The 26,623-nt window shown below is 36.0% G+C and overlaps 1 protein-coding gene across 2 annotated transcripts in view; it reads right to left on the bottom strand.

Moving 5' to 3' along the window:
• Window positions 1-26,623, bottom strand: part of TRAPPC8 (trafficking protein particle complex subunit 8) — a 115,699-nt gene that overhangs the window by 5,611 nt on the left and 83,465 nt on the right. For both annotated transcript variants that reach the window (XM_015121781.3, XM_015121782.3), the window contains exons 20-27: window positions 22,559-23,001; window positions 20,189-20,336; window positions 18,671-18,767; window positions 17,426-17,494; window positions 17,278-17,336; window positions 14,406-14,579; window positions 11,564-11,665; window positions 4,468-4,613 (exon numbers count right to left, since the gene is read on the bottom strand). In XM_015121781.3, coding sequence (XP_014977267.1) covers window positions 4,468-4,613; window positions 11,564-11,665; window positions 14,406-14,579; window positions 17,278-17,336; window positions 17,426-17,494; window positions 18,671-18,767; window positions 20,189-20,336; window positions 22,559-23,001 — 1,238 coding nt within the window. The remainder of the gene's footprint in view (window positions 1-4,467; window positions 4,614-11,563; window positions 11,666-14,405; window positions 14,580-17,277; window positions 17,337-17,425; window positions 17,495-18,670; window positions 18,768-20,188; window positions 20,337-22,558; window positions 23,002-26,623) is intronic.

Raw genomic sequence — 26,623 nt, 5'->3', positions numbered from 1 at the left:
AAGGGGGAGGAAATTGATTTTTTGAAATATTTGAGGTAAAGATGAAGCATGTGTAGTTTGAACATCTCCTTTACTTCCCATTTGTGAATTCACCTGCTGTATCGGTCAAGCAGAGCCATACACCTAGTAAGACACTATCTCTGGCTACCTCTTTTGTACCATCTATTGGCATAATTTTAAAAGTGTCAGGGAAGTTTGTTTTCTTCCTTCAACTCCAAGTCTTGTCATCATTTTGGACAACTTCACTGTGTAGGTAGATGACTTATTCAATACCTTCCCAAATCCTGGACCTACCATCTCCACAATCTTCAGTACTATTCAAAACTCAGCCACACAACTTCCATGACCAAACCAGGAAATTTTTCCCTATCACATTAGACAACTATCCCTAACATAATACTCGGTTACCCCACTCTGACCACCATCTCCCATCTCTCTAGCTTTCTCAATTATACTCTCTCATCTGTTTTTGAGTTTTACACGGACACCCAATCACTTGATCCTTCATTTCAATGGTTCTCAACCTTGGTTACTGTGGTAACTGTGAGTACTACTTAGCAGTTATTCACACCCACTGTGGGACTGTGAATCATCCTTGTTGATTATGGAAGTGAGGCTATTTGGCCAATGAAATATTAGTATCTTTTGATGCAAGCAAAAGTCTCAAATGTGCTTTTGCAATTTGGCTCATTTTTTATACTCCGGAGCCATGCCACCAGAACATACTCCAGGTAGCAGTTGCTCCTCTGAACTGGGCCCAAAATATATGTGGCACTGACGTGAACCCAAGTTTCTTCAGGTGCCAAATCCAAACAGCACATAGACCAAAGCAGAGCTACAGCCAAATTATCAACCAGCAGACCCATGAGTATGGAAATAAATGCTTTGTTTTAAGCTACTGATTTCTGAAATGATTTGTTAGGAAGCATTATTGTGGCAACAATGACTAATAGAGATGGACATAGGTATGATCTGAAGACATTTTAAAACTAGAGATGCCTGAACCCTGCTTCCAGAGAATCTGACTGAATCAATCAGCCCGAGCATTGGAAATTTCAGAAATTCCCAAGTGATTCTAATGTGCAGCCAAGGAGAAAACCGCCACATTTTATCCTTGAACCTGCCTTGTTTTTACATACTTCCATGCAGAGTTTTGATTCTGGAATGCTTCATTTAACCCACTCTTCTACTTTAGTTTGATCAAAACTTTCCTGTTTCACATAGATTCTATAGGGTTTTTTAACCCCAGTAGAATGATGTAGAGAACTCCTAAACATACTAGCCTGTAAATGTAGCAAAGGTTTTAAACACTAAGGTTAAAAAGAAGCACCAAGGGTATTCAGAAAGTACATGAAGCAGGACAGGTTTAATAAACAGAGCTGAAGTAGAAGATTGGGTTAAAATGAATCAGGGAATCAAAATTGCTCATAGAAGTGTATGAGATTCAATAAGGATAAAATATAAACATTTTTACTTTCACTTATGGTTGCATATTAGGATTACCTGGAGAACTTAAGAAAAATCCAGATGCCAAGCCCTACTCTGGGCCAATCAAATTGGAACCTCTGGGGGTAGGACTGAATGAAGCACCCTTCAGTTTTGTTTTGTTTTGTTTTGTTTTGTTTTTGTGGAGACACAGTCTTGCTCTGTTGCCAAGGCTGGAGTGCAGTGGCACGATCTTGGCTCACTGCAAGCTCTGCCTTCTGGGTTCACATCATTCTCCTGCCTCAGCCTCCTGAGTAGCTGGGACTACAGCTGCCTGCCACCATGCCCGGCTAACTTTTTTGTATTTTTAGTAGAGACGGGGTTTCACCGTGTTAGCCAGGGTGGTCTCCATCTCCTGACCTCGTGATCCACCCGCCCTGGCCTCCCAAAGTGCTGGGATTACAGGCATGAGCCACCGCACCCGGCCCATCCTTCAGTATTTCTTACATTTTCCCAGGTGAACCCTGCACACATCTGTATCGGAGAAAGGAACAAAGAATGAGTAGTGGGTGGGCAACATTAAGATCACGACAAAGACTTAAGACCACACGTATTTAAAAAATAACTTAGGCCGGGCGCGGTGGCTCACGCCTGTAATCCCAGCATTTTGGGAGGCCGAGGCGGGCGGATCACAAGGTCAGGAGATCGAGACCACGGTGAAACCCCGTCTCTACTAAAAATACAAAAAATTAGCCGGGCGCGGTTGTGGGCGCCTGTAGTCCCAGCTACTCAGGAGGCTGAGGCAGGAGAATGGCGTGAACCCAGGAGGCGGAGCTTGCAGTGAGCCGAGATGGCGCCACTGCACTCCAGCCTGGGCGACAGAGCGAGACTCCGTCTCAAAAAAAAAAAAAAAAAAAACTTAGGATAAAATTTTTTAAAGATCCAACAAGAGTAAGTGCTGATGAAGGTATCAAGCAGAAGGAATTCGCATATGCTGCTATTGGGATATGCAAATTAGTGAAACCACTTTGGAAAAGTTCCTATGTAAAAAAAAAGGCAAGCACAGATGTACAAGGAAAGGTGCAGAAGAATTATTCACAGCAGAATTCAAAATAGTTCAAACCAGAAACTATTCTATGGCTGAGCGTGGTGGCTCATGCCTGTGATCCCAGCACTTTGGGAGGCCGAGGCGGGCAGATTGCTTGAGCCCAGGAATTCGAGACCAGCCGGGCCAACATGGTGAAACTCCATCTCTACTAAAAATAGCAAAGTTGGCTGAGCTGCTGGTGCACGGTGCACACCTGTAATCCCAGTTACTCAAAGGCTGAGGCATGAGAATCACTTGAACCTGGGAGGCAGAGTTTGCAGTGTGAGCCAAGATCGTACCACTGCACTCCAGCCTGGGCAACAGACTGTGACTCTGTCTCAGAAAAATTTTTAAAAAAGAAAAAGAAGAAGAAGAAAAAAGAAAATATTTTAAAAGTCCATCAACACTTAAGTAGATAAACTAATTCTGGTATATCCAAACATATTCATACGCAATGAAAATCAATTCTACAGGTTCATGCAATGGCTGACTCTTACTAATATAGTATTAAATGAAAGAAGCTAGACATACGAATATACTCTGTATAATTCTACTTGCATAGAGATTATAGAGGTAATTATTTACGTGTTAGCTTTGTAAAAAAAAAAAAAAAATCACTTAAAAAAAATAAAAAAGAGAGACAGGGTCTTGCTGTTTTGCCCAGGCTAGAGTGCAGTGGTGCAAACACAGCTGACTGTAGCCTCAAACTAATGGGCTCAAGTGATCCTCCTGCCTCAGCCTCCCAAGTAGCTGGAACTACAGGTGTGTACTACCATGCCCAGCTCTAAGTTACTTTTTAAAATATTTTTCCTCTTAAAGTCACTGTCAAGGTCTTAATTTTGCTCAGTACTCCTTCTGTGCATCCTCAGCTAGCATCTTCTCAGTAGCTATCCTAAAATTTTACTTTTTTCAAATTCTCTACTCTTTACACTTATCTCCTAGATTAATTAGCTAACCTTGCTCTTATAACTACCCCCTAAAATGGAGGCACTCCATAATGTGTAAGGTCCCTTCTTTAGTGCAAAGCAAATCCTGTAATTCTTCAGAGCATGTATCTTTCCATCTACTAAGGATTTTGTTACTTTCCCTGTATCTCATCATTTTCTTCAAGACCACAAACATACCTATATCTTACCTAGTAAGAACAGATACTCCCTGATCCCTTTTCATAGCCCAGTTTCTTGAAAGGATGGTCAACATAGTATCTTTACTTTCTTACCTCCTATTCGCTTCTCAACCTATGATGTCATGCTTCTACCCCCTATCCAGTGGCATTCTTCTCAAAAATCATGAATGATCTCCTTACTGTCAGATCCAATGACCTTTTGGCCCATTTACTATTTGACCTTTCTGTAGCATCTTAAACTATTAACCACTCTGCTGAACTATTCTCACTTAACCTTTGAGATAGTTTTTTATTGGTCTTTTCTTCCTAATTTTTTAATTGGTCCTTTTCTTCAGTCTTCTTCACAGGCTTCTTTTTCCTTAGCTTCTTTCTCAGATGTCACTGTTCCACAGGTCACCACTCTCTTTCTGTTCTATTCCATCCTATCCCCATCCTCATCCAGGGTGACTTCACCAAAATTCATACCTTCAATTATTACTTAGATTGTTTCTAATAGGCTTCCCATCTTTTCTTATATGTGCAAAACTGGCAACCTTTTGAAATGTTGCCTGATTCAGGACTTATTTTTAGAATTTTAGAGGTTTATATATTCAAGCTGTTTACCAAAATTACAAATATATCACATTTGCCATGAAGTTTAGTACTTAATAAATCTTAAATAACTGATATTGTCTATACTTGAACTGTTTAGTTCAAGTTTCTATAGACTCAAAAACATTCTAAATTTCCTCTTCAATATTTGGGTTAATGTCACTGCCAAAATAAAGAAAGAAACAAATACATGTGCCAATGTGTTGTAGAAAATTTTTAACAAAAATAAAGCTCAAACCTTTTTTGATGAAATGGATGATTAAATGATTCTGGGTAATGAAGACTCGTTTTAATGAGACTAGAAAGCTGCTCTACTGATGGTCTTGAGGAAACTGTAGTGTTTTCTGGCCTGAAAAATTTCAATAGTTCCATTTCTGGTGGTTCCTGAGAAAAGAAAGAAAAAACATATGACACTAAGAACACTGCCTTGTTTAAAAAAAAAAAAAGCAAGCATAGTGTATACATACAAAAGCTAAAATCAGCAGAGATAATGTAATGCATGAACAGTACTTTTTCTGCTATTAAGCAAATAGCTCCTATCATTTGCAGTATAATCTAGGATTAAAAAATCAGTATCTGGAATCATTTATTCATTCCTTACTTATTACATGTTGGAGTTAGACTTGAATCTCAGTAGCTTTACATATTAGCTCTGTGATCTTGGATAAGTTACTTAATACTTTAATAATTAATTTCTTCATATGTAAAAAGTTCATGACAATAATAACTTCAAAGGTTGTTGTGATTCTCATATGATAATACTGTACAGGACTTAGAACTGCAGACATGCCATAGCATAGCACCTGTTTCAATAGCTGAAAATCTAAAACTGTCTTAATATTTCATTCTGAAAATATCCTGCTGCATTGTATAGATTATAGTGCTTCAACTATAGTAGCTGAAGGTTAAAATGCATGTGAAAAGTATTAACATAGCATTTGTCAGGCACATTATGACTATTTCAACAAATAATCATTATCATTTAATGAAAACAGAGGTCAGGAAGGGTGACTCACGCCTGTAATCCCAGCACTTCGGGAGGCTGAGGCAGGCAGATCACCTGAGGCCAGGAGTTGGAGACTAGCCTGGTCAACATGGTGAAACTCCATCTACTAAAACTATATAAATTAGCCAGGTGTGGTGGCACACACCTTTAATCCTAGCTACTCAGGAGGCTGAGGCAGGAGAATCACTTGAACCAGAGGTGGAGGTTGCAGTGAGCTAAAATTGCACCACTGCACTCCAACCTGGGCAACAGAGTGAGGCTCTGTGTCAAAATAAATGGAAAGACAGAGGGAGGGAGGGAGGCAGGGAGTTGGGGAGGGTGAGAGAGAGAGAGAAAGATGAAAGTGGAGAAACATCCCATTTCTACTATTATTTTATTTCTTGGTTAATTTTTTTTTCTCTATTTTCCCTCACCCCCCAGAAGAATATTTGATTTATAATTTTCTGATAGCTGAGTTTGATTTTGATCTATACCAGCAATTGGCAAACTACAGTCCACGGGCTAAATCTAGCCTGTGTCCTGTTTTTGTAAAGTTTTATTGAAACGCAGCCACATCCACTTGTTAACATACTGTCCATAGCTGCTTTTTGACTTCAATGACAGAAATGAGTGATTATGACATAGTCAATCTGGTGAGCAAAGCCTAAAATACTTCCTGGCCTTTTTCAGAATAAGTTTGCTGACCCCTTATCTACACAGTTGCAAAAGCAAGAGCTAACTTTGCTGGAAATAAAATAAAAGCTGGCACTGGTTCCAAATTCATCCCATTAACAAGTAACAAATTAACCATATTATATTCAAGTAACACCCTGGGGCTACTGGTAAAAAAAAAAAAAAAAGACAAATTTTACAAAACCCAAACAAAAAAAGATTATAACCTAGTCACTGGTAATAGACAAGCATATAATCATATGGTCAGAAATTTCATTTCTAGAAATCTGTCCCACAAAATATGTAAAAAGCAAAATATTTGAAACTGGTATGATATACAAATATATGAAAATTGACCAAAAATATCATATAGTAGTCAAATAAAGTTTAACAGCATGTTACAAATACATATATTCCAATACTTAATATTTGCATAAGCATGGAACATTTCTGGAATAGAAAAGGAACTTGACGATGGGTAACTTCAAAAAGTGGCCCTGAGGAGAGAAAAGCAAAGCAGAATTCGCTTTCTCATTTGTATATTTGATTTTTTGTCTTAAATTTTTTATCTTTCCAATTGACAGTTTGTGGATATTTTATTTTTTTGGAATAAAAATTACTACTTTTATAATAAAAATCTTTAAAAATCAGATAAACCAGAGTATATAAAAGAGAACAGAAGTGTGATTAAGGGGAAACCAGAGATAGAAACTATCCGATACAATGTAGTAGCCTTCACATGTGGGATGTAGGTGGAAGTATTTTTATGTTTAAAAAGAGGAAAATTAATTCAGAAATGTTAAAAAAAAATTGAAGATCTTTTTTAAGTGGCAGAGATTATATACAAATACAGTTCTATTTTGAACTACTGTGCTATACAGCTTTGGCAATTAAATTTTCCTTTTGCTAATCATATGACTTAAAATTACAATTTTATATGCCTTCTGTTGCCTAAACAGAGGAGTCAAATCATGAGGACTTCTACCTACACCTCACAGGGTTGGAATTTTAAGTACTGATGTGAACCAACACTTGACAAATACCAAATACCTAATTAATGGTATCTATTATTGTTATTTACCTATGTGGATTACTTTATCCCCCAGTATGATAATTTTCTCTAGCTGAATGTTTTTAAAATTTATTTTAAAAAATAAACTATCTCAGACTTGTTTTCTTTAAGAGACAGGGTCTTGCTATGTTGCCCAAGGTGGTCTTGAACTCCTGGCCTCAAGCAATCCTCCCACCTCAGTCTCCTTTGCAGCTGGGACTAAAGGCATGTACCACCACACTCAGCTTCTTTCAGACTTTAAGGAAATTTAGATTGGCCAATCAGAGATTTAAATACAAGACTAGTATACTCTCGGTACACAAGCATCTTGATGTATGTATGGGATAGTTGCCAGCTTTTCACAGGACTCAAAACATAACACTTATATTGGTGATTTTATCTTGGTCCAAGGTCTGCCATTTGGCCTTACAGAATCAGGTATTTAATCCCACTATTTTCTCGGAGTTAAGTAATGGTGAGATGTTAATCAGTACAACACAGTTAATGTGGATGAATGCCAATGTATAGTGATAAATATAACTTGCTATCAACTGAAAATGAGCACAGGCTTTCTGTTGGTAGAATACTCAGGAATCAAAGTTTCAGAACACTGATTACGAAGCACAAAATCAGACAAGGGATATTAGTGAGATAACATAAATGATGACTGGCATCAGGCTGATCACCTGCACAATGAAGATGTAACTACAGAGACAACAAATACTAATGTGGGTAAGCAGAACCTACTTATCCCATGACAATGGTTGGATGAATATTGGCAATGTCTTTTTTTAATTCTGTAATTTTACAACTGACCAACTCCCCTACTGATGGACAGTTTCTTTCTTTACTTATACAGATGAGCAGCCCAAATCCAAAGATCCAAAATCTGAAACGCTCTGAAATCGGAAATGCTGCAAAATCCAAAAAATTTTGAGTGCTGACATGACACTCACAGGAAATGCTCTAAAAAGAGCATTTTGGATTTCAGATTTTCAGACTAGGGATGTTCACCTAGCAGGTATATGATGCAAATATTCCAAAATCCAAAACACTTTGGGTCCCAAGCATTTCAGAGAAGGGATACTCAATCTCTTCTTATTTTCTCTCAGGCTGAATTCAGTTTGTGTATGACTAGGAATGCTTTTTCAAATCTTGCATATTTCTGCAATTTTTGCAAAATTTATGCGATTTCAAATTTTGCATATTTCTGATCCATTACATAGTTGTTGTTTTTTATGTGAATAAATCACTTTATGAAAAGAAAAAGACCTAAAAGTGCAATATATTTTCAATGCAAAAAAAATTAATGTACAAAATTGTAAGATAAAAAGTAGAAAGACTTTCCTTTTATAAATTCTTAAGGAAAAATGTTTCTAAAACACTTTAAACTTACGGGTTGTATATTAATCTGCAATACAACCAATTTAGAAGGCTCTTAAATATTTAAAGATAACAAAAGGGAAATTATAATTCCTTTATTTTTATAATTATAACAACCACTCAATGAAACCTGTAGTTTATTAAACAATATCACCTCTTCTGTCTTTTTTCTTTTTTGGTTAAAATTTTACCATTCATTAAGTGAGGTGAATGAATATTTACATGAACTTAATATGTAATAAATGCATAAGCACACATATAAGTTCTGGAAATAGAATATGTGCTAAAGAAAACAGATTTTGTTGTTGCATTGGTAAAATAATACTGTGTACTATCTATTTGTGTGCAAACTATTAGTATGACAGAGCCACTCATATCTGGTTAAAATATTTTTGGTTTCTTAATGCAGTGGAATGAATTTGGTAACTCAGCTTTCTTTATTTGTTCATTTAATAATTACCAAGTACTTATTATGTGGTAGCACTATCCCAAGAGGTTGTAGTAAAATAGTAAATAAAGCAAAAATTTCAACCTCAATAAATAAGTCTACCTGAGGGATGGATGGAACAATGTGAAAACTGATAAATCACACATCCTCAATCAACAGACTTCTATTTTCTCTCAGACAATTTTAAAACTGACAATTATGAAATATTATAGCTGTACTTATTTCACAGAGTCTCATTTGTAAAATGGGGGTAATTCTACCTGCCTTGCTTACAGAGTATGAGGACCAAAGGAGAATAAAAGCCACTTTGTAACCTGTAAGAAACACAAATTCAATATGCTCTCAATCAGTTTGGGTACATATCCTTACTTTCCAGTACCATAAAATCTTCTGGCTCATCTTGCATTTTCTCTGCCCCAGCCCTAGAATCAAGCATTTTTCCAAGGAACTCTGGTTCCTTTTATTGGAGAATAGTCAGTAAGTTTTAAGATGAAATTTTTGCTGCAAATAAAAAAAACTACAAGTATACCAAACAATATGGGTAAACTTCACCAACACAGAAGTTGAATAAAAGAAGCTAAGGTATATATTGTATGACTATTTATATAAATTCAAAAGAAGTAGCTTTGCTTTTGACTTATAAGTCAGAAAGACTTATAAGTCAGACTAGAAGTTTGGTCTGGAAGAGAAAGATTTCTGATTGGAATGAACAAATGCAGAACTTCTGGGGTGCTGGTTAGGTTCTATTTCTTGATCTGGGTCCTCGTTTGGAGTGTTCTTCAGTTTACGAAAATCCAATAAGCTATTTACTTTTCTGTACTTATGTTACATTTCAGCAAAAAGTTCAAAAATGTATTATTTATGTATTCAAGTCACCAAAAAAATACAAGCTATTTATTTGAGACTTCTAAATTATACTGAATACATTTCTATATACCACCTGTCAGGAGGAAAACACGTGAACAATGGCCTTAAAAGAATACCTGCAACCTTGCAGTGAGCCAAGATTGTGCCACTGCACTCCAGCCTGGTGACAGAGCGAGACTCTGTCTCCAAAAAAAGAAAGAAAGAAAGAAACCAGACATTTATACCACCACAAATTATCTCCGCACAAATTACTTATTATTATGAAAGGAAAAACAGTAACTTGACTGTGAAGACACATGGCATCACCTTAAATGATCCAATACTGATCATGAGACAAATTAACATCATGCGCTTTCTTACGCAACACATCACTTAGTATAAACTTAATCTAATCATGAGGAGACACGAGAAATACCCAAAGAAGTATTACTCTAGAAAATAACTGGCCCAAGCTCTTCAAAAATGTCAATGTCATAATCAACAAATAAAGGCTAAGAAACTGTTTCAGATTAAAGGAGACTAAAGAGATATAACGACTGAATGCAAAGCATGATCCTAAACTAGATCCTGCATAGAAAAGAGCAAATAGTCACATGGATGGAATTAAAACCTTTGATGGCATTTAAATATGGATTATATATAAGAGTACTGCATCGATGTTAAACTTCCTGAATGTGGTAATGTTGTAGATTTTTTTTTTAAATGTAAGAGATTTGTCTGTCTTGTCTTTCTTAGGAATACTCAATGAAGCATTATATCTAGGGACAGAGTGACAGGATGTCTTAATTACCTGAGAGTAATTAAGAATGATTAAGGGAAAAAAATTAATACATATGTAAATAACAACAAAGCAAATAATGCAAAATGTCAGCCACTAGTAACCTGAATGAAACTTATTTATAAGGGAGTCTTTTACGCTGTTCTTGAAAGTTTTCTGTAAGTTTGAAAATTATTTCAAAATAAAAAGTTATCAAAACTAATGGTAGGGGTTGCCTTCAGGTCCACGGTGAAATAAAAATAATAATAATAATAATAATGGAGGGGGAGCCTTGAAAATTAAGATCTGTTATTTAAAAGCAAAATACAGGGCCACTGTTTGAATTACTAGACTAAATGTGCTTATATTTCATTCATATTTACTATGAAAATTTTTCGGTAACATTAAGTATTATTTTAGGAAAAGTAAGAAAGCATATTCAATGCTATCAGCAGCTGCTACACAACTCCAGGGGCCACCTTTTACATATTACAGTATATCCTTGGAGCTCTGCAATGATATCCTGTTATAACAAATAAGAAAATATAGAGATACAGTTTCTCTACTCTTAAGCAAATCAGTTCTTTTCATACCTATGAATTCCGGATTCAATATGGAATGTATCTGAGGAAACCCCAAAACTCATAACTGCATCTTAATACTATGATAAAGGTGCTGATGAATTTTAAAATCAATTTATGTTCACTTTTAATCATTCTTCTGTCACCAACACCCAATCCAAATACCAATATAAAAACCTGAACATGGTGGTGCATGGTAGCTCACGCCTATAATCCCAGCATTTTGGGAGGCCAACGCAGGAAAATCGCTTGAGCCCAGGAGTTCGAGACCAGCCTGGGCAACATGGTGAAACTCCATTTCTACAAAAAAATACAAATATTAGCCAGGTGTGGTGGCACACACCTGTAGTCTCAGCTACTCAAGAGGCTGAGGCCAGAGGATCACCTGAGCCTGGGGAGGTCAAGGCTGCAGTGAGCCATGATTGTGCCACTGCACACCAGCCTGGGTGACAAAGTGAGATCTGGTCTCAAAAAAAAAAAAAAAACCTGAAAAAACCAGACCCCTTCAAAAACACAAAAGCCAACCAACCAACCAACCAACCAAACCCCACAAGTTCACCAGAAAACGGCAAAGCAAACTATGTTATCACCTGTTTCTGAGGATATGAAAAGGCTTCTTTTCCTATAGTGCGAAGAATAACATGATGTTGACCTTCCAAAATAAGCTGTTTACTATCTTCCACAACATATGCCTAAAAAATGCAAAGCACAAAAATGTTACCTGCTTGACAGTAACCTCTAAAGTAACCAACCCAATATTTGATGGAAAGTGGAAATATTATGGCCAATATCTATCAATTATTGACACTCCTGGCAATGTCACCATTTCTACTTTTAGTTATTCATTCAATCAATAAAGTATCCAAAAAAACAAATCTTTTTTGCCTCAATATAACACAGTTGGCCTGGATATTTGAGAGAGATACGTCGCAAAATCCTTTCCAACATTCTTTAGAATCCTTAAGAAACTACTTTAAAAGAACCATGCCATAAAACAAGCTTTTTTCTTTATTGAACTACCAATATACAGCCAAAAGGCTTATTCTTACAGTCTAGCTTCTGAAATGTCCTAGGGTTTATCACATAGCTGAGCAAAATCAGTGAGTACAATCATAAATCCTTTAACTGGAAATGTTATGTTCGTAAATATAAATATATATGCTTTAAAAAAGGCTTTTTTCTTCCAATATAGTGAGCTGACTTTATATTAAAATACTTGTTTCAGTTTATAACTCTTCTCTCTCTTGAATTGCTTCGGTGCTGGGGAAAATATAATCTATAAATGGCTTTGATTTACTGTCATTATCACATTATGCAAACACAAAGGCTTAATTCTTTTGACTAGCCCAATATTTTTATTAGGTTCAAAAAACATAAAATTAGTCAAAATGCTATCAAAGTTTCTTATCGTTTACTTTCAATTTCTGTACTTATAATGGACTAGTGAGTTTGCCATCCACAGAACAAACTTTGAGTAGTGCTGCAGTAAAGCATAGGATGGCTCAGGATCTGCTCAGTATCTATATTTGCAAAACCCAGAAAGGCAGGAGAAGTTAAACACCTGATAGGGTAATCTTTACTCAAAAAGGGGTAAGAGTTGACAGATAAGGTTCTGAGACTTGTCAGATGTCTTTTCTGATGATGTTATGGCATTGAGTGACAGTCACCCATAGCCATGGCTAATTCTATAATGCATCCTCCTGCTTGCACAATACCTTAGATTTTTAAAACTAACCTTTATTTTTGATTAAAATTGTTTAGGAGTTGTATTATGTCCCTTTTTCAACTATTTTTTTCACAAAAATGTTCGAGCTATTGGTTTTCTCCTGAATCATATTTTATTCAAGAGTCCTATGCTTCCTGTGCATCTTACGACTTTAATGACTTTGCAAATTTTCTTTAATCTAATGAATCATTTTTGCATTATCTAGAACTCTAACTAAAACAAACAAAAATCTGCCAGTCACTTTCTCCATTGAGTAAATTATAAACTTATCAAGGTACTAGCCACTACCAAACTTAATAACCCATTATTTAATCTATTCAAACTTCCATTTCCCAGCCAAGGAGCATCACAATCTTAGATAACTTTCTTCTTTATGTGATTAGTGATACTAGCAGTGGGCTTTAGGTTCAGGGCCATTTCTTAAAAGATAACAATTTCCCCCTCATCAAAGAATACCATGCACTTAACAATGAGTACAGAATATATTATACAAAACCTTGTCTCAGAAATATTATGGATTGCTACATGGCATAAACCTGTTGAATGAAAAAGTAAACCAAAGAGCTTTATACACTTATATAATATGATTCTAAAGTTCAGAAGAATTTGATTTCGCCAATAATGTATAACTGATCTTTTTAACATAAAACTTCTTCTATAATCAACAAGAGTATCAATTTATTTAGATTTCATTTGAAACATGCAAAGTCAGCTTGGTTTCAAAAAAAAGTTTATTTAAAAACATGGTTTAGTTAAAAAAAAAAAAAGAACACTTTATAAAAACTTCTGAGTCAATTTAAAATACATGTATTGATTACCTAGTATGAACATGTCTTTATGCTGGCTCTTCTATCAAACAACAAAAAATCAAAACCTTGTCACAAAGTTCCAGTGATTATTCTTGGACAAGATCCTTCATTTCACTGCAGAATCATTTTTAAAAATAGGCAGTACATGCATATGATACAAAAGGGTGTAATGTAAGAAGTAAGACTCCTCTGCAGTATAGTTTAGTTAACCTTAGGGAATACTAATGTCTAAATAATCTCATTCGGGTCTGCCTTGTGTGAAGTTTATTTGAATCTGACTTTTTTTAACAGGGTAAAATAGTATATTTAAATAATCTGGAAAAAACTGAACACAGACCAATTAGATAATTATTTAAGAATTATTAATTTGGTTGGGAAAGATAATACTGTGCAGTTACATTAAACAAAAAAGTCTTCATCTGTGAAAAATACATACAGAAGCATTTACAGATGAAATATGTCATTTAAAAAATACTACAGCAAAAAAATTAACAATTTAATAAAAGGGAAGGTAAATGGATTATATGAAATATGAATAACAAAAAATTAATGGTTTTTGGAGCCAATGTAGTGGATTTCCAGAGGTTCTTGGTGCTATTTTTCCCTCTGTAGAATGGAAATGCCCTGAACAGTTTAATACTATCTGCTTTCAAAGCTTATCATGTCTACAATATTCTCGGTAACACACAGAAATAACAGTAACACAGAATAATGTTATCTAATTTGAATGAATTCTTTTTTGAGGCCAAAAAAAAAACCTCATGTAACGGTTAGTTTCAATATTGAAACTAGAAAAGATACGCATAAAAAATATAAACAGTAATATACGTTTTTTCTTCAGCTTAAGACTCAAGTATCTACAAGTGAGGCTTGCTGAAATAATTTAGTAGCACATACCTTCCATAATATGACAATATTCAAATCCACCTCACTGCATTTTTGAATCAATCTCACAGCATCCTCTGTTGACTGTTTTTCTGTATGCACAGGCAAGTGAGCTTGTGGTTTTTTCAATTCAGAAGATAAACTTCGATAAAAGAAGTCTGCACACGGGCTTGCTGAACTTATTATCTGTTAAAAGAAAACCACTTGTCTTCATAAATGCTTTTAATTATGTTCCGTCAAATTTTATTTTGTATAACTCATAGCTTTAATTAGATATATCCTGTCAAAATTTATATTTCTATAGCTTATATATACCCCAAACACTTATTCAATAATTCTTGTCAATGTAATTGAATACAGGGAGGCCACCTGAACATTCAAAAGATTTGGTACAAATTACCCTAAATTTTTTTTTTTTTTTTTTGATACAGGGTCTTACTCTGTCATCCAGGCTGGAGTGCAGTGGTGCAATCTCAGCTCACTGCAACCTCCACCTCCCGGGCCCAAGCAATGTTCCCACCTCAGCCTCCCGAGTAGCTAGGTTACAGGTGTGCACCACCACACCCGCCTAATTTTTGTAAAGACAATGTTTTGCCAGTTTTGCCATTTTACTCAGGGTGGTCTTGAACTACTGAGCTCAAGCATTCCCCTGCCTCGGCCTCCCAAATGCTGGGACTGCAGGTGTGAGACACTGCGCCCAGCTGCAAGTTACCCTGAATCTTAAAAGCCATCACCCCAAAATAATTAAGCTACACTCCCATAACATTAGCTTTGACCTTCCAACTATCTAGGGAGAATGAATGGGTATCACCAAGAAAATGAAATGTTGAAAATCCGTATTTTAAAATGACATAAATATTTCTCATTTAAATCCTAGGCAATACACAATGAAGCAGAATGTGAATAGAATTATTGGCATTAACTTGGACTTTTATGCTTGAGCAATGAAAGCATGAAATAAGAATTTTAAATGGACTCAATTACAGGATTTCCTTTAATTAATGAATATTGTGCCACATAATAACATCTTTATATTTATGGCTTCCTGTACTACAGGCTCTGTATATATTATGTAGATGTTAAACTTCAAGTTATTAAATAAGTATTAAATATTAATAATTATGTACGTTTTTCTCCTTACAAGTGAACTTACAAAACACTGTCCCCATAGTTTTCTCACTAATCTGTAGTGCTTGGCAAGTTCTATTTATTCAACCAGATTCATCAAAATGAAAAATGTGTTTGTTTCTGCCTTTGCCAGTGCTCTTACACTAAATTATTTAACAACAAATACAATAAAAATTACAATACAAGAGTCCTGCTGATGTTTCTGGAATTTTAGAAGTTTTTAAAGAAATTAAAAATAAAAATAACTAAAGTCCTGAAAATTAATTCAACCATTCAGGAAACATAGTATCTCTGAAAGTAACGCATGTTTTGAAATTACTGAGCTTTTGAAACTTGGAGATATTTCTAAATAGCTGTTTCCTCAAATGGTAAAAAGATAGTAATGATGAGTCAGATGAAAGCAAATGATAAAAGAAGTACAAAAATATAAGGATGTTTAGAATTATCAAGGAGACGAACACAAAGAAGAAATCATCCCACTAAGAGCACACAATTATATGAACTTTTACACCCTAGATTCAGCATTTTTCAAAGCAGGCCACTACTTCAAATTATCTTCAGGGATAGCTTAAAATGCATACTCCCAAAGTCCACCCAAGATATAATCAACCAGAGCTTTAGAGGTAGGGAGGCAAAGCCTGTATTTTTACAAAATCTAGGTCCAATTATGGTCTGCAAGCTAACAACGTCAACCTCACCCAGTAGCTTATAACAATTTAGAACCTCAGGTTCTACCCAAGTCCTATGGAATCAGAATGTGCATATTAACAACATTTCTGATAACTTATACGTACACGTTTTAAAACTTTGAATACCACTGTTCTAGGAGGCTCTTTTTCTTTTTTCTTTTCTTTCTTTTTTTTTTTTTTTTAAGAAACAGGGTCTTGCCTTGGTCTCTGATACCCAGTCTGGTCTTGAACTCCTGGCCTCAAGCAATTCTCCTGCCTCAGCCTCCCAAAGTGCTGAAATTACAGGCATGAGTCACCACACCTGGCCTTCTACGTAACTGTTATACATAATTAGGATGGAATATCACTGACCTAGACAGTAATAGCTTTATAATCACAATAGAGCCTTATGTATCTACCTTATTATCTGGGTCTCAGAATATATGATATGATACGCCAAAATTTAGAGGGTTATCATCTATATGTTAAATTGTAACCAATTTCCCTAATAGAAAAGCTCCCTCATATAATCTTGCTTTCTTAAAAAAAATCCCAAGAACTATACTTATTTCATATGATATTCTCAAAAGAAAGTTAATTTTAAATAACTACTTAAAATGGTGTAGTCCATAAACATTTTTGGTCTGTTTTGGGGATTGAAGGCAGGTTGCAAAACTCAATAAAGTTGAGATGTTTATCCTCCAAAGAAGTCTGGGGAGGCTGGGTGCAGTGACTCACACCTGTAATCCTAGCACTTTGGGAGGCTGAGGCAGGCAGATCGCTTGAGCTCAGGAGCTGGAGACAAGCCTGAGCAACACAGTGAGACCCCGGTCTCTATAAAAAATTTTAAAAACTAGCCAGGTGAGATGGCTGATGCCTGTAGTCTCAGCTACTCGGGAGGCTGAGGTGGGAGGTCAAGGCTGCAGTGAGCTGTGATCGTGCCACTGTACTCCTGGGCGACAGAGCAAGACCTTGTCTCCAAAAAAAAAAAAAGAATTTGGGAACTACTGCGATAAGTCTTGCCAAAACAGGCAGCCATGCCATAAACTATGACTTAACATCAAACACTACTATGCATACTTGCATACCTGTTCATTTCCAAAGATGATATCTGCAAAGGTATATTTTTCAGAGGACTGTGTGGCCGCTAAAAAACAGGGGAAAACAAACTAATCATATCATTGGCAAAAATATAAAATGACCATTTAGTAAAGTGTAAAAGTAAAGCGAATTTACCTTCTTTTTTCTCACATCTGATTGCCTTAAAGCAAAACTTTCCCTTCTCCCTACTGGCAAGTTTGGCATCTAGGAAGAAAAAGGGAAATCTCAAAGATGTTTCTCAGTTCATCACATGATAAAACTCAATTCATTATTTAGACTTCCGTGGTCAAATGGAAAATAATTCGTAATTATAAATAATGTTTAATGAAGAACATCTTTGTTTTTATCTCAATGAAGTGATGTCTTAAAAAGGATAAATTTCAATTTTCTCAAAATACATATCCATGTGTGTGCATATATATATATATGTATTCATATATGCAATATTTCAGATAAACAAAGTTTGAAAGATCAGAACACGGGGACTGGAAAGCCCATAATCCTGCCACTCTATCATTTCTTAATTTCCTTTCAGTATGTTTCATATGCATGATTTATACCAATATTACTATATGAACACACTCTACAATATGTTTTCCCACAATTGCAGGCACTTCTAAAATGGTACTTCAAGTACATTTCTGGTACACATTCTTTTGTTTGAATGTTATATAAACATGACAATTCACAGAACAGCCAGTCAGTACGTAGGTAAGGCTATTCACAGATAAACCCACCAGTGGTAAAGGAAACAAAAAGAAAATTCCATATTCTAGTCTATATATTTTGGTACCGGTTGTTTGTATTTTTTTTTTTTGAGACAGAGTCTTACTCTGTTGCCCAGGCTGCAGTGCAGTGGCATGATCTCAGCTCACCGCACCCTCTGCCTCCCAGGTTCAAGCAATTTTCCTGCCTTAGCCTCCCGAGTAGCTGGGATTACAGGCGCCTGCCACCACACCCAGCTGATTTTTGTAGTTTTAGTAGAGACAGGGTTTCGCCATGTTGGCCAGGCTGGTTTCAAACTGCTGACCACAAGTGATCCGCCCACCTCGGTCTCCCAAAGAGCAGGAATTATAGGCATGAGGCACCACGCCCAGCCCTGGTTGAATTTTTGACAGTAATCATGTACCCAAGCACTGATTTTACAATAAAAACCAAAAAGAAGAAAATACAAGTATAAGAGATGTGGAAGGGAATAAAAAAAATGGGAAAGACTGGATCAAGATAGGTAATTTGATTTATAGTTAGGTAAACTAATGAAATCACAATTTAATGCTTAAAAAAGTTAATCCTAATAATCTTAAGACATTCTGGTACTATTCTGGAAAACCAAGTAATGAAATTTCAAAATTTATTATGTAGCAGGAAAAATGTACAAACCTTTGTTTTCAGAAAGATTTACAGATTTCTGTAACTTCCAGTGTTTGCTACTACTTGATACTTGCACTATATGGAATTCCTTAACACCTGCTTCACTCTGTCAAAAAAAAAAGATAGGAGAGTCATTCAGGATTTAGAAGCACTAACTAAATCAGAATGTTCCGATGAGAACAAATTTCAGACACTGCTACCAAAGTCAATCTCAACTAACATAAGATGCAATTACAACATACATTTCAAAAAACTTATTTAAATCCCTTTCTAAACATTTTCAGAAACATCAACATTTTTTCCAAGAAGTATTTTCGACTATAATACATACTCATTGGTACATTTTAAAATACTGAAAGCCATTGAGTTATTAAAGTCTATCACAATGAGCTATTGGTAGTATTTAAAAGATCAAAAATTGTCAATTTTTAATCAAAATTATGGCATTTTCTTTTTATTTCTCTACTCTTTCTGAGTTATCTCATTCTTATTAGGCAAAAAACAAGCAACAAAAAACTCACATAACAGAATCCTAATATATGGTCAGCACACATGAAATTATTTAAGTAGCATGTATTTTTTTAATTCTCCTGAATAAAAGCTAATCTGAAATTATTAAAATATTCTCATTCTTACTATAAAAATATTGATTTTCGGGGGGAGATCACCAAAGTACAGCACATTAACCCTAACTATCCTAGAAAGCAGACACCTTACAAATTTATGAAGTTAGAAATAAAGAACATTACAGAATTAACATTTCAAATAAGTACCTGAACGGAATCAATCTAATGCTAAGGTCCTATTTCAAACATGAGAGATCACGCTCTCATCTTCAAGAAAATTCATTTTTACAGCCTGGCCAACATGGTGAAACCCTGTCTCTACTAAAAATACAAAACAATGAGCCAGGCATGGTGGCACATGCCTATATGCCTATAATCCCAGCTACTTGGGAAGGCTGAGGCACGAGAGTCACTTGAACCCAGGAGGCGGAGGTTGCAGTGAGCAACCTGGGTGACAGTGAGAACCTGTCTCAAAAGAAAAAAATATATATATATTCATTTTTATAGAGTGCCTAAACAGGAATGGCAATATTTCAGAAATTTAATATATAAAAGAAATAGTACTGTTAGAAATGTGCAAGTGAAGATTACCAAGTTAATCTGAATGTGATATATTAACAGAACCTCACAATTTAATAACACCAATGGATCTCAATGGTGAGACCTAGAAAGCATTTTATGAGATCCTTCAGAATGAATTACTAGCATATGTAACTATTATAGCATATCAGTGTATACCATATTAATATCAGATCTTTTTATTTGAAGAGAGGCTAAGGGATGAAATTACAAATCTAATGAAGAATTAAGATGAATTCATACTACTCTACATGAACATTCCTAAAATCCCTAGCTTATGCTGTCTTGTAAAGCGGAGGAAGGGGGGGGACACCCACTACTAAAAACAAGAGAAACACTTCAAATATAATTAAAAACAAAATTCAGTTTTAAACCAACTTACAGTATTGGTATTTTCCACATCCACAAAGACTAGCATATTGCCTCCTCTGCCTTCTTCATTTTCAAGAGAATTACTTCTGCAGACAGTGGCCCGTACATTTAAAGACCGACTGGTACAAATAATCGCAGTGTGTCTTAATATTCTGTGCCTGAAACAAAACAAAACAAAACAAACAAAAAAACACACATTTAATCTAAGAGTCTCTATGTTATAATTATCTAATTCCAAATAAAGATTTTAAAAACAGATCACTCTCAGGACGAGTTATACTCTAAAAATCCATAGAATACATTAAGTAAAATTACATAGCCTAACTTCAGTTCAATTCTTTCTATCCAATTTGGAAGGAAACTACTAGTCTCCCTGTCTAAGTTTTTGCCTTGCTTGGCCAGGAATGGTGGCTCACGCCTGTAATCCCAGCACTTTGGGAGGCCGAGACGGGCAGATCACGGGGTCAGGAGATCGAGACCATCCTGACTAATACAGTGAAACCCCGTCTCTACTAAAACTACAAAAAAATTAGCTGGGCATGGTGGCGGGCGCCTGTAGTCCCAGCTACTCGGGAGGCTGAGGCAGGAGAATGGCGTGAACCCGGGAAGCGGAGTTTGCAGTGAGCCTAGATCATGCCACTGCACTCCAGCCTGGGCAACAGAGCAAGACTCCATCTCAAAAAAACAAAAACAAAAAACAGTTTTTGCCCTGCTAATCAAATTCATCTGTATAACACATAAAAATAATCTTCATATGGTAATGTTCTGATTGTGCTTTTTTTGGGGGGATGGAGTCTTACTTTGTCGCCCAGGTGGCAGTACAGTAGGGTTATCTCAGCTCACTGCGACCTCTACCTCCGAGTTCAAGCGATTCTCCTGCCTCAGCCTCCTGAGTAGCTGGGATTATAGGCGTGTACCACCACACCTGATAATTTTTGTATTTTGAGTAGAGATGGGGTTTCGCCATATTGGTCAGGCTGGTCTCGAACTCCTGACCTTAAGTGATCTGCCCACCTCAGCCTCCCAAAGTGCTGGGATTATAGGTGTGGGCCACTGTGCCCAGCCTTGCTTCTAATAGTGGTTCTGAAGCTACTGAATGACTATCAAATAAAATTCGAATTTTAAGCTGGTATTCAAAACTCCTCACCATATAAGCTTTACATTTCAAAGGTTTCTTCCTCTTCTTTTACAAAAATTTTACACTGTGGCTGAACTAACTACATTCAGTTTATGTTCTCTAACCTGTAAATCTTTACAAATTAAATATACACAGCCGCTCCCTGGAATAATACCTACTACTCTCTTGCATACTCCTCCCTTGATATTCAAACGCTAAATTTTTTTTTTTTTTTTTGAGACAGAGCCTTGCTCTGTCACCCAAGCTGGAGGACAACTGTATAAACATGGCTCTCTGTAGCCTTGACTTCCTGGGCTCAAGCGAATCTCCTGCCTCAGCCTCCCAAGTTATTCCTAGTTAATTTTGTAAAAATGACAATGGAGGTATCAAAAGAAAATACTCTGTTGAACAAAATATAGGTCATAGATCCTGGATGAGCCAGCTAGCTTTGATTTCCTCAGTGACCATCTATTGTAACACCATCATAATCATCTCTTCTGTAAATATGTACTGTTTTTCATACAATCTTGCATGGCAAGGGGCAACATCAGGGAAAAGGTAAAACAAAACAATTTTCTTTGTTCTTTTTTTTTTTTTTTTTTTTTGAGACGGAGTCTCGCTCTGTCGCCCAGGCTGGAGTGCAATGGCCGGATCTCAGCTCACTGCAAGCTCCGCCTCCCGGGTTTACGCCATTCTCCTGCCTCAGCCTCCCGAGTAGCTGGGACTACAGGCGCCCACCACCTTGCCCGGCTAGTTTTTTGTATTTTTTAGTAGAGATGGGGTTTCACCGTGTTAGCCAGGATGGTCTCGATCTCCTGACCTCGTGATCCGCCCGTCTCGGCCTCCCAAAGTGCTGGGATTACAGGCTTGAGCCACCGCGCCCGGCAACAATTTTCTTAAAAAAGTATGCCTGAGACGACTAGGCAGGTTGTCTTCATACACAAATGATGCCCTATTTTAATACATGGTACCTGTTAATTTCATTACTATGTGATAGCTCTGTCCGTAGTACTTAATCGTATCAAACAATTGAGAAGTTGATAGAGAGAAGCAACTCAAAAAATGTGTGCAGTTAAATTTTATTTTTCCATTTTTGGGTACCTAGAATTTATAGTTCTATTTGAGACAATTTCATATATAAATATCTTGCATAATCTGGAAGGGAGTAATTTCTTAATGTTAGTAAATATCAAAATGTTTATCTGAATATGCACATATACATTAAACAAAGATGTTAAATTTTACAAGTTTTATAATACTAACCGTATTTTTGGCTGCCTTTTGACACTTTCATAGTAAAACAAAAAGTTAATTTCATGGACACCTTCTTCATCAGGCCCACGTAACCACATCGGCAGCTGCACTGAGGCTCCAGGTAGAAGAACAGTGTCAGGAAGGGGAACAGGAATCACCTCTGGTTGACTTCCTGTGCCAATGCCAAAGTCTACAGAAGAAGCTGATGATATGAGTGCTGTACACACAGAGGTAGCATCTGTCACAACAGTCTTGTAAGCACTACAATTTTCAGAAGCTGAGGGACTCAGTGGTGTTAGAACAGCAGTATTACCACCGAAAGTAAAGAACTCTGGACGTTTAGAAACAACCTTCAATCCAGTAAGTGGACATTTGCTGACATTGACAAATTCTACATATGCTTTTCGGATTTCTCCACAGAGGAGCCCTGTAGGAAAATGTATAAAGAACACCTGCATTGGAGGGAAAAAATATTATTATTTGTCTGTTAAAAATTTTGAACCTCTAATGATGCTTTTTTTTTTTTTTAAACTAAAGGTTTACAAGTTATTTCATTAATTCTTTGGTATCTCCCTGAATATGTGGCAGTTAATGACTCCATTTTAGAAAATATGATGAGACAGAAGAATGTTACTCTGCCACTCAGTAGTGATTCTAGACTTAGGAATTAAAGGTATATTATCAGTACACAAGAGGGCTAACATGTCAAAACTTTCACAACTTGGTAGATTATGGACCAGAAAAGTTGAAAGTAATTTAACACGGCTTTATGAAGTAAATATCAGTTTTATAACCCTTGTAACTGTCAACTAAAGAAGCAGCTCAACTACTTATGTCTATATCATTAAGATGAAAAGATATGCCAGATTTACCATGGGTTTTAAAGTGAAAGAATGGGCAGATCTATGATTCCATATCCATAATTTTAAAATCCAAAAAACTCCAACCTCAGGCTTTTAGTAACTCATGTAGGGGCAAAACCTGACCTAATAGAGGCTTTTTATAGTCTTTCCCATTTAGTGTGATATTAATATAGTTCATTCAAGAAATATTAATGTGTTTGATTACTAGGTGCTGCCACAAAGCAATGGGGTTTACATAACTTCACACACACATCTAAAAAAAATTTTTTAAATTGATTTCCAACACACATGTGGCCTCAAGATTTCAGATGAGGGATTGTGGACTTGTGCTTAAAGAGACGAAAATTTGGGCTAATGAAATCATACAATAAGTTTTCTGTATTTAAAAGATCTTTTAAGTATACTGGCTGGGCACCATGGCTCATGCCTGTAACCCCAACACTTTGGGAGGCCAGAGTCGGTGGAACCCTTGAGCTCAGGAGTTCAAAACCAGTCTGGGCAACATAGTGAAACCCTGTTTCTACCAAAACTACAAAAAATGAGCCGCACGCCTGTGGTTCCAGCTACTGGAGATGCTGTGGTGGGAGGACTGCTTGAGCCCAGGAAGTGGAAGTTGCAGTGAGCCAAGATCGTGCCACTGCCCTCCAGCCTGGGTGACAGAGTGAGACCCCATCTCAAAAAACAAAAAAAAAAAAAAAACTTTAAATGTCACAACTACACTAACAGCAAGCAGGAAGATAAAGGTAACAACATGAGTGAAACATTCTAATAGTTATAGCTGGCAGTCACTTCATGAAATTCCAGTGAAAATATGTTTTGAATCTAAATGTGAGTGGGACTTCACTATGGCCATATTCTTAAAAAGAAAAAAAAAATCAGATGAAATTTGGGGACATCAGAAGCTTTAAAAATAAATGAGAAAACAAGGGATTAATGTAGAAATTTCACATACAGATTTAATAGGATAAGAAAATAAGCCAGACATAGCATTATACTGAAGACACTGACTCTCTGTACTGATTAGTCAGTGTCAAATAAGCTTATAGTCAAGCTAAAACTTATGGAGGAATTATTACTTTTGAGTTATTACATCCAACGCAGCTGCATTAATAAAAAGTGAAATAGAGTATTTAGTGTGTAAAAACACACTAAAATACATACAGACACCTAGATACCATCAAGAAGGTTACAGCATTGGTAAAATGGTAACAGTGACAGAACACATAAAAGACCAGTGGTACCAACTATGTACAGGATCACATGTTCCTTCAGAACACAGGTTTACTAAATATACTATTTTGACTCTTTAAGAAGAACAAGGCCAGGTGCAGGGGCTCACACCTGTAATCCCAGCACTTTGGGAGGTGGGCAGATCACAAGGTCAGGAGTTTGAGACCAGCCTGACCAACATGGTGAAGCCCCATCTCTACTAAAAATACAAAAATTAGCCGGGCATGGTGGTGCACGCCTATAATTCCAGCTACTCAGGAGGCTGAGGCAAGAGAATCGCTTGAACCTGGGAGGCAGAGGTTGCAGTGAGCCAAGAATGTGCCACTGCACTCCAGCCTGGGTGACAGAGCAAGACTCCGTCTCAAAAAAAAAAAAAAAAAAAGAACAAGAACATTTAGCCTTTACTTCAAATGCTCAGTTGCTGAAAATCCTTTTAAATAGTTGATATTTGTGATAGCTTCAAATATAAATGGAAAACAAGACCAAGAACTCACTATCTCACTTCTAATTTATCCTAAAGATAGATGTGTGTGAGTACAAAATGACATGCTTAGGATTGTTCATTGTGGCTTTATCTGTAACAGAAAATGACTAGATATAAATCAAATGGTCTAGCTGAATGATACATATATATATAACAGTACTTATGCAGTGAGAAATTAAAGGAGTTTGCGCTTTGCTTCTCTACATGTTAAAATTATTCCTAACAGAAACAACTGTATTTAAAAAAAAAAAAAAAGATTTAGGGGGAAAGATTTCTAATCCACATAGCTCATTGTTTGAGTTCAGTATGCTATACACATAGTAGTATGCAAATGACTCTTATTTTTATCTTCTCTCAATGAGCTACAGTAACTTTCATTCTCACCCGTTTGATAAATATATATTGTTACAGATTATTTCATCAGACAGTATAGATGGGTAACTACTTATACTATTCACAAACATCTCAAATTCCATAAAATATTTCTGACATATTAGGCACAGGAATATTCTACAAATTTTTTCACCAGTTTTGATGTCTTCCATTGTCCAAATATAATAAATGGCCTATTAGCTGACTTCCATCATAATCATACTACCTTGTTGAATTAACCAACTTCTCTATTCTCTTACTAGAAAATACTGAGTGATGTTTATGGAACTGAACATCAGTGGCTTTAGGCTTTCTATAGTGCCCATCATATTCTCCTTTCAAGAGTCACTATCTATTCCCAAACTTGTTTACATAAATTAAGTATTGTGTAAACTGCTTTCATCTGTAGCTGAAAGTATAGCTTTTATCTGTAGATAAAAATCTAGACATACACAGTATTTAGATTATTTGACAAATTGTCCAGATTCTGACTCTGAAGAAACCAAAACTGGAAACTTAAGGTGCAACTTATGGATGTAGTTTAATGCATGAAACAAGATGAAACTCCTATCAGGAAACCCATACCAACACTCATAGAAAAGGTCTCTGCTCTAAATCCATCCCCCCAGAAATGGTGAATAAATGTACATCAGTATGTTTTAAATTAAGGTAAAATGTTTAGGGTATGGATCTACCCATTTTTTTGTTCTTCACTTTACAAGCTTCGTTTCATCAACCAAACACCATTTTTGTTATTATGTAGAATAAGAGGCCCTCTGCTCTAAAATACCCTCTTCAAGAACTGCCTCTATAACAAAATTTTTCTAAAATTGTGATATGCGAGAAGCAAAGTTAAATACAGACCTAGCAATATCAAAAACCAGATGAATGTAAATATAAAGACTGTTAAGTTTAACAGAGTTAAAAATCCAAGATATCATCTGGTTTAAGTTTCCTTCCTTTCTAACTGAAAAAACTTTCATTTAGAAAATGAAGGCCAGATAATTAGGGATGAGGCTTAAACAATGTAAAAGTAAACCTCTATTCATAGGAATATGTTATTTGAGAAGCACTGCAATTAAAAACCATCTGTACATTTAACAATCTTAATAACTGAAGGATACT

Source organism: Macaca mulatta, chromosome 18, assembly GCF_049350105.2.
Source record: "Macaca mulatta isolate MMU2019108-1 chromosome 18, T2T-MMU8v2.0, whole genome shotgun sequence".
In the NCBI taxonomy this organism is placed as follows: domain Eukaryota; kingdom Metazoa; phylum Chordata; class Mammalia; order Primates; family Cercopithecidae; genus Macaca; species Macaca mulatta.
The sequence above is the reverse complement of the archived record's forward strand: the minus strand, read 5'-3'. Positions and strand labels throughout refer to the sequence as shown.